This window comes from Camelina sativa, chromosome 17, assembly GCF_000633955.1.
Source record: "Camelina sativa cultivar DH55 chromosome 17, Cs, whole genome shotgun sequence".
Classification (NCBI taxonomy): Eukaryota; Viridiplantae; Streptophyta; class Magnoliopsida; order Brassicales; family Brassicaceae; genus Camelina; species Camelina sativa.
This window is the reverse complement of record NC_025701.1, coordinates 2,470,874-2,480,213: the sequence shown is the minus strand read 5'-3', so window position 1 is coordinate 2,480,213 and position 9,340 is coordinate 2,470,874. Positions and strand designations below refer to the sequence as shown.

General features: G+C 33.4%; 2 protein-coding genes across 2 annotated transcripts; one reads left to right on the top strand and one right to left on the bottom strand.

Annotated features, from left to right (window-relative positions):
* LOC104754776 (transcription factor bHLH89-like) lies at positions 163-2,136 on the top strand. The gene is made up of 4 exons (XM_010477043.1): positions 163-287; positions 490-1,247; positions 1,341-1,748; positions 1,829-2,136. Exons 2-4 carry the CDS (start codon positions 501-503, stop codon positions 1,949-1,951), a joined length of 1,278 nt encoding a protein of 425 aa, XP_010475345.1. The 5' UTR covers positions 163-287; positions 490-500; the 3' UTR covers positions 1,952-2,136.
* On the bottom strand, positions 3,494-4,501 carry LOC104754775 (ethylene-responsive transcription factor ERF094-like). The gene has a single exon (XM_010477042.2). The coding sequence runs from the start codon at positions 4,400-4,402 to the stop codon at positions 3,671-3,673; it is 732 nt and encodes a 243-aa protein (XP_010475344.1). The 5' UTR covers positions 4,403-4,501; the 3' UTR covers positions 3,494-3,670.

Below are 9,340 nucleotides of genomic sequence, written 5' to 3'. Positions count from 1 at the left end.
ACATTTTTGTCCCCTCATCGACCACAAAATAAATGCCAGATGTATATTCTATGCAATTTATTTTTTAAAAAATAAAAAAATTTATCAGCTTTCCTTCCTCTCTTTTTATTGTGTACTCTCAATTTGCAAACGTATAGGCATTTTCAAAAAAAGAGAGCCAGAGAGAGAGAGAGAGAGAGAGAGAGAGACTTGTTTTTGTAATTCTCTTCTTCGCGTGAGTTCTGATTGCTTTAATCGAAAAAATAAAAATAAAGGTTCTTCGGAGAGATATTCATCAGCCAACGACGGTACTAACACCTGAATATTTCTCTTCTCTTCATTAGTCTTTTCATTTTCTAATAACTTTTAGCTGATCTTTATATATTACTATTACAAGAATATATTATAAAGATGGTTAGAGCTGATTTGTTCGAGTTTAGGTTCTATTAAGTTCTCTCTCTATATATAATTTATACCGGAAATCAAACTTATTATGTAAAACGTTTGCAGATTTTGAAACCATGGAAGGAGGAGGAGGCATGTATGAAGAAATTGGTTGTTTTGATCCAAATGCTCCGGCAGAACTGACGGCTGAGAGAAGTGTCTCTCCGGCCGAGCCACCACCAACCATCACGGTCGTCGGTAGCAGCAACAACAACAGCAACTGCAGTCTTGAAGATCTCTCTGAGTTCCACCTCAGCCCACAAGACTCTTCTCTAGCTGCCTCTGCCTCAGCTCAGCTTCACATCAATGCTACTCCTCCTAACTGTGAACATCATCAATTCCAGAGTTCAATGCACCACCAAACTGTACTTCAAGATCCTTCCTCATATCCGCAACAGTCGAATAACTGGGACAATGGTTACCAAGAGTTTGTGAATCTAGGTCCTAACCATACAACTCCTGACCTACTCAGTCTCTTGCAACTGCCTAGATCCTCACTTCCGCCTTTCGCTAACCCTAGCCTCCAAGACATCATCATGACATCTTCCTCTGTCTCTGCCTATGACCCGCTCTTCCATCTGAATTTCCCTTTGCAGCATCCTAATAATGGGACGACTTTTCTTGGAGTTGATCAAGATCAAGCTGAGACAAACCAAGGTGTGAATTTGTTGTATGATGAAGAAAACAACAACCTCGACGTTGGTCTTAACCGTAAAGGGAGAGGATCGAGAAAACGGAAAATTTTCCCTACCGAACGCGAGAGAAGAGTTCACTTCAAAGACCGCTTTGGTGACTTAAAGAAACTAATTCCAAATCCAACCAAGGTCATCATACTAATCTACTACTTTAATTACTTCTCTTTCAAGTAATAAAACTTTACAATCTAAAACCCTTATTTCCTTTAATTGTATATGTAGAGTGACAGAGCATCAATCGTGGGAGAAGCCATAGATTACATCAAAGAGTTGTTAAGGACGATCGATGAGTTCAAGCTGCTAGTGGAAAAGAAGAGAATAAAGCAGCGGAACAGGGAAGGAGATGATGTTGTTGATGAGAACTTCAAGGCTCAAAGCGAAGTGGTAGAACAGAGTTCGATCAATAAGAAGAACAATGCCTTGAGATGCTCGTGGCTCAAGAGGAAATCAAAGTTCACTGAGGTTGATGTACGTATCATAGACGATGAAGTAACGATAAAGATCGTGCAGAAGAAGAAAATCAATAGTTTGTTGTTCGTATCTAAAGTCATTGACCAGCTTCAGCTTGATCTTCACCATGTTGCTGGGGCACAGATCGGTGAACACCACAGCTTCTTGTTCAATACCAAGGTTATTCTCATAGATCTTTCAATTTAATCCTTATATCAGTTTCAAAAGACCGTATTAGAGTAACTAATTGTGATGAACAGATTTGTGAAGGATCAAGTGTTTATGCAAGTGCCATAGCAGACAGAGTAATGGAAGTGTTGGAGAAACAATACATGGAAGCTCTTTCGATGAATAATGGCTACCACTGCTACTCCAGTGATTAATGCGTTTTTCATATCTAGCTGGTTATTACTTTTAATTATGGATGTTTTAATAATCACATTAGTAGTAACGTTTTCGCACTTTTGTTCTTTTAGCAGTGTGGGCTTTGTAGCTATGCCTCTGTTCTTCCCCCTTTTTAGGGTTTTTTTATTCTATATGTGAGAAAGAGTGAGAGTTCCATCTTTTTCCTTTGAAAGAAACAATCTAAAACGTTTCATAGTAACTATTATTGTTCATCTTTTAGTCTTTTTTTTTAAAAAACAATCTAAAACGTTTCATAGTAACTATTATTGTTCATCTTTTAGTCTTTTTTAGAAAAAAACAATCTAAAACGTTTCATAGTAACTATTATTGTTCATCTTTTAGTCTTAAACATAAGTTTTGAGTTCTTGATTGTTGACTTTTGGTCGTCGAGTCAACAGCTAGGATTGAGCTGTGCGTTTCGGCTCAGGGTTAGTTTTCGGTTGGGCCGTTTTCTGGTAAAACCCAATAATGTTGTTAGTTCAGCCCAAGTGAAGTCGGTTTAAATTCTGCCAAGTGTTTTATGGTTAGAGCAGATTTATTCGAGTTCACCCCTTTCATTTTGTAACAAGTGTCACTTTGAAAAATAATGTAAAATTTGACCAAAAGCATCTAATCTGTCTATTTCCTTAACTACAATAATTAAACATAAGAATGTTCATAAATCAATTTATTTTTTGTTTACATAAAATAAAAACTACTATCGGAACAGCATTTATATTGAAACAGACTTGTACGAGATACTGTATAAGACATAAACAGGTAGAGATATAAAATGGTATTAATAATGCTAAGGAGAAACATCATCAGTGACGTAAGGCATAATTTAATCTCATTACACTCTAAGCATAACAGAGAAATATGATTGGATCGTACTATCGTAGTTTTTACATCCAATCCTTTCGAGTGTGTCATTGTCAAGGTGGCTAATTATAGCTATTAATCGAATACGTGATAACGTGAAGCTACGACAGCTAGAACAGTTTCTTCCGACGAGAATACGTATGAACTTTTATATACAGAGAAAATAACATCAGTTATGCTCGGTCATGTTAATGCTAAAGCCGTTAAGGTTCATAATATATCAAACCCTTCTCATGTGATCATAAAATTGTTCCGTATTCAACTATAAATTCTGCAGGTTGATCGGTTCATAGTCCGCTGGGATGCAGACGTATCGTTAACTACCTCACAAAATCTCGATGATAAAAATTTCAGCCCATCAAATAAGTAACCAAGGGAAGGGAATATGGATGCACAGCATGTGCTCCTTTAAACTTCATAGAAAATATATATATACTAACTTTTCTTTCTAGCTTGACTTGACTTTGCCTTTTTTTTTTTTTTTTTTTCTGTGATAAGAGTTTTTATTCTAGGTTTCATTTGACTTTTTTTTTTTTTTTTTTTTTTTTTTTTTTTGTTTCCTCGGATAGTTGAGAGAATTTTTGGATTTTATATTTTAAAACCCTCGGATCAGTTTTCGTAGAAAGTATTGAATAAAATAAATATTAAGAAATTAAGCATTACGGTAAAGAGAGATAGATGTATACAATTACACATGATACATGATTTTTTTCCGCAAGACTTGACGTCTAATACACTTCCAACATCGCCATCACATCTCTTTCATCGGATAAAAATAAAGAGAAAACTATATAAAAAAACAGAGCTCACTCAAATTACAATAAAATTGATCAAGATCATGAACATGATCTCATAAGCTCTTCTAAGTATTCAGCACCTAAATCCTCAAGAACTACAAGTGTTGTATTACTTTCTTGTTGCGTCGTATCATCAACACTCTGTTTTATACTTCTTGAAGACAAAGAAGAAGAAGACGAAGAAGAGGAAGAAGAAGGAGAAGATGTCAACAAAGAAGAAGAAGAAGATTTCTTCTTTCCTCTAGGCCGGTTTCTCATGGAGTGTTTTCTCTTCAAGGTTATCACCGGAGACTCTCCATCGTTAAGATTCACATTCTCCATCTTCCTGAGAGACTCTTTAACGACATCAACAGGGAAATTGAGTACTGCGAGGCTGCCTTTCAAAGCAAAAGCCGCCTGATCATAAGCTAGAGCCGCCTCCTCCGCGGTATCAAACGTCCCGAGCCATACTCTTATCCCTTTCCTTGTTGAGTCTCTTATCTCGGCCGCATACTTCCCCCACGGCCGTTTCCTCACTCCTCTGTATGACTTCTCCTCCTCCTCCTCCTCGGCTGCTATGGTGGCTTCTTCTTTGATGATTGATGATCCAAATGTGAAGAAGTCATCAGAGTAGTAAGTAGGGGTACTAGACAAAAGGAAGGATTGATCAAATGATTGATGTAAGAAACTCTCTTCCCACAAGAATGATTCTTGTGAGCTCCATGAGCTTGAAGAAGAGTTCTCCGGGGAAAACTCTCCACTTAAGAAGGAAGCTTGAGACTCCATTTGCATTATTTTTTCTTAACGGTTTTCGTGTTGTGACATATTTCTTCAGTGGCAATAAGTTTGGGAAATATATATAGCGAGAGACATGAACCGATTAGATATTTGAATTTAGGGGCTATTATTCAAAATATTAATATTTTAATATATATTTTATTTCAATTGGGTCCAATATGACAATTAGGCTGCCTCCGAATGCTCTATCACCATTTATCATAAAAACGCAAAATGGGGCCGGCGAAAAGATAATTGGTGCTGAATAATATAAAAGAATGAGAGTGAGGGGGTAATACGAAATAGGATCTATCTATAGAGATAATTGTTTGTAATGAGATACACAGAAGTGGGTGAAATGTTCCACGTGGGACAAGACCAAGTTTGAGGGTATGACGTACGGCGGCGTGTTTCCGACAAAATAGATGAGAGCAGCACAAGTAAATGACACGTTGGCCTTCAATGTACAATACAAATTACAAACAAACATGAACATCTCTCGGTCGTTACTAGAGTTGCTGTTTAATTTAAAACTCCTTGAAGTACCAAAAGAATGCAAAATCAACGTTAACATGTATTGAAGAATTCTTGCTGTTTAACTAAAGTCTGCTGTATTAGAGATTTGAAGGTTTGGAAAATAATATCAAAACGTAGAATTTTTGTTTGTCAAAGTAAATTCGATTTGGTTAGAGGTTTTTTTTTTAATTCCCTGTTTTGATTGAACTTCAATCTACAAAAGGAAACTGTAAATATAGATTGAACTGCATATTTATGAAGGTTGAATTTTTAATGAAAGAAACACTGCTACATTGTATCTTAAATAGTTAAATCGTTGATACAACATTGCATCACAACAACAATTGAAAAGGTTTTAAGATTCGAAAAATGCGGCTTAATCGTTTATATGGCATTTGCAGAGTAAAAAATAGATGTTACCATCACAACTCTTGAAAAGTTTAAATTGTAAGTATGTTTTAACTGACAATAATGATTAGAGAATATGCGGCTAAATGGGTCAAACATGCGACTAAAAGCCAAGAACAACTAATGATTTTTCAACGTCTTAACATGCATTTTATTTATTTATCTAATGCATTGTTATTATTTTTTTTTTCACATGTTTCTAGTATTGTTCACGGTGGACCATAAAAGTGCTAGTACAACGTAACTTAAATAAACCCTTTGATGAAATGATCTGTACGTGACTGGATATGTAAAATATAAATTCTTAATAATCATTGAGTTATACTGACACTTTGATCACCATTTTTGAATATAGTACAATTATTCATTCTAAGACATAGAGGCTAGCTATAGTAATCACAATTCACAAGGTAATGAGAGATCTAAAAAATGAAGAATAAAAAAAAAAATGAAGAATATTTTGGTAAAATGTTTTGTTGAATGGTAGTGTTTGTTATAGGGCTTAAAGATTGACTACGACATAATATAATAATAATCGCTTCACGAAATTGACTTGATGTTTTTTTGGCTTCGTACACGATCAAGAATTTGAATTAATTGGCTGAGGTTTTATCGCCGCCACCTCTATAATTGGAGCCTTAACTAGTTCTACAGCATTTACGTATATAATGTATACAAGGCCAAAGCTTCTGCTTCACTATAATTGCTGGTAGAAAAGTATTTTCAACACTTGTTATGACTTGTCCCTTTATCTTTTGGTGTCCACACATATACGCGATCTCCATGCATTATCACCTACAAATTAGTACTGCTTTAGTAATATTACAAAAAATTGTGACAAAATAAAATAGAAATAAAAAAATGTGTAATAAAATAGTCAAACTTAACGTGTACTAACAATCTTGTTTTGTTTTTTTTGTTTTTAACATTGTCACGACGAGTTCTAAATTGAAGCATTTATGCTATTCAGCCTAACAGAAAATTTATGGAACAAATTAATAAGGAATCATGGTGGCATTTAGGTTTATATTAAGGCGCTTTGTGCATGTTTTTTTTTACGTAAGACAGCTCATTTGTTTAAGAAAATGTTACAAATATTTGTCAATAAATGAGAAAATATTAAGCCTTTCAGTAGAAAAAAAAGTAAGAAGATTACATTGTATTTGGTTGCATGATAGTTTTACGTAGAAACTAGAAAGATGAGCATACGGTGCATACCCGTATATATACAGTAATCAGAAAGGATTGATTGGACCAAATGTGGGGTCGTCTTGGATGCAACTTGAAGGTCCGATAAATTTACGGTAGATAAGAAGGTTCGAATTCGAAGCCTACAAAAATCATTGGACCACTCGGCGACAATTCGCTTTGGATTCTTTGGAAGTTTTTAGCCTAGGCTAGAGTGTTAATTAACAGGGATGATTAATTAATCTCGTGCTTGGTCCCTCACTCCCTCCCTGCGAGTAATAGCTTTTTGGTGATCTTCATTTCATCAACCAAATTATGTGTTAATGTGTATATAGAATGAAGAAAACAATTACCGTGATTTACAAGATTAATATTGTGGAAAAAAATATATATCTTGGATCAGAATGTTACTTAAAACTGAGAAGATGGTAGCTACTACAATAATTATAGAAAACGTGGAAACATTTGCTGAATCTAAAATTATCTGAGAACGAATCATACAATTTCATACTAATAAATCTCATGTGTTATATAAACAATAAAATTCAATTACTTGTCCTTTTTGTTAAACAGTCGTGGGAATAAATTAATTAAGCCATGGTAGTTTGCAGAGTAATAAATTGTTGGACGTACGGCAAGAAGGCAGAAAAATAATAGAGATATTCTAAGTTTTACTCCAAATAAACTAGATTGATAATGACTCAAATGTCCAAGTGCATACCCCTTCATATATAGTTCATACAATGTCATATCATTATCACAAACAAAATTGCTATATTCTGTTGGAGCTATGCAGCCTATATGCTCTTAATTTTTGTTTTAAAATTATTTGTACATAACAATATTTTGGATGGTCGATATTTTTATAAAGATTTTTCATTGTTTTTGTTAGAAAAGGTTTTCTATATTGATATTACAAAAGAGAATAATTACAACATTACGTTTAATCACTTTCTTCGACAACCAAATAATTTTAACTGTCTTTTTTTGTATTGACGAACAAAAAGAAAACTTTTTCTTGCCACATTGGAAACTCTTTTCGTGATCACGTACAGAAAATCTTTCTTTTCATCCTCACATGTGACTTCGTGAACATATATATATTTAAACAATATAATAATTGGACCATGTAAGTAATTTCGCAAAAAAAAAAAATCATATATTATGAAGGTTGTTAATACAACTAGGGTTTGAATTTAGTTTATTTACGTGTAAACCATTTGCGCTACGTAATTGGTCTCCTAGAGTTTTGGTCCATATACGATGGGCGAGCATCAAATTTGCGGGAAGGCATATTCGAATTTGACCAATTCAGGATTAATAAGAAATTTAGGGGACTAAATATGTGATACTTATAAAAAGTAGTAAGGTTTAGAAAGATAATTATGAAAAGTTTAATAGGATATACCAAACTAATAAAAGTGATTATATCAAGATTTAGGTAAAAAAAAAATTAATTTAGTGGGATGATCCTATTAGTGGTGGACCATTGAAATATAATTGGCTTATATCGTGCAACTTGAAAATACAATTAAAAAAAGCCTGTAGCGCAAGAGAGACGGGTGCATGCACACTCTTCTCTTTTTATTTTGTTTTAATCTTTGTAATCTTACTTTTTGTTCGAGCCTCCTCTCCTAGTCTGCTAGGGTCAAAGGTAAACCCCAATATTTTTTTTTGGGAATATTAAATTCATGTGATGGTCAAAAACTTTTTTTTTCTTCTTCGCGACCAGGAAAATCCAGACATGCATGCTATTTAATAACCCTACTCATCATCAATAATATTAAGAAAGTAAAATTTTGATTGCGAAATTATTAAAAACCAGCAAATCTAGTAGTTGGTATAGTATTCTATATATAAATAATGGCTCAACTTGCTAAAAGGAAAGCGATTGAGGTTTTTTTCGTTTAAATTTTTTTGCTTGTTTTCTTTTTTTGGAATCTTTTGATATTTTTTTGGCATCAAATGATTAATTTTTTTTTACCGAATTTTCTGTTAAAACGTTCTTTTTATGAAAAAGGCTGATCTTTCCAAAACCAGCAACACTCTATAATTAAACTCAACTAACTAAAGAGAGCATGCATCTTTTTTTTGTTTGGTCAAAGAGAGCATGCATCTATGTTCCTAAATCTACACTTCAATTTTGATTATTTTATATAACTAATGATTTGAAGAAAATTAGCTGTTGAAAAGGAAAAAGTTTTAGTTTATTTTGAGTAATCCACTTTTTCTATTATAAGAGGGGGTTATTGGTTCTATAATTTTAATGGATTTAGAAATCCAACCAAAAATCATGTGTTATTCAATCATTGATTTTAAAATACTTATCAAAATTATGTGTTATTGGTTCTATGATTTGCAAATACTTGTTCAAATCCAATGTTATTCATTTAATGATTTGTTTTTGGATTTCAAAATCCACATTATGTTTTAAATGGATTTGTATAGATTTGAAAGTGTAAAATAGAAGGATCCAAATCCAAGGATAAAACATGTTATTTCAAAATCCATGTCTTTTGATTTCTAGAATTTACAATTCCATATGGAATTAGAAATCATCTATCCAATAACAGCCCCTAAATAACATATGGTGTATATAGTTTGAGTTTTAGAATAATGTAATTTAATTTCTTGCCAGATAAAGTATGGATTAAACTGAAACTTGTGGACAGACTAATAAGTTTAATTTTTGGACAAAAAATAGAATCTTCTGAACATGGTCTTCTATTTTATCCTTCATTTGAATGCAAAGTGCATGCATCTTCAATTTCAACACGTGCTTATTAATATGGGCATGATTTAGTCGCCACACACGATAAAAACTGAAAGCTTGTTTCTTCT

Excerpts from the sequence above, each read along its gene's own strand:
- LOC104754775 (XM_010477042.2), bottom strand. The coding sequence starts at position 4,402 with ATGCAAATGGAGTCTCAAGCTTCCTTCTTAAGTGGAGAGTTTTCCCCG.
- LOC104754776 (XM_010477043.1), top strand. The coding sequence starts at position 501 with ATGGAAGGAGGAGGAGGCATGTATGAAGAAATTGGTTGTTTTGATCCA. Across the intron at positions 1,248-1,340 it reads TAATTCCAAATCCAACCAAG|AGTGACAGAGCATCAATCGT; the intron begins GTCATCATACTA and ends TTGTATATGTAG. Across the intron at positions 1,749-1,828 it reads GCTTCTTGTTCAATACCAAG|ATTTGTGAAGGATCAAGTGT; the intron begins GTTATTCTCATA and ends TGTGATGAACAG.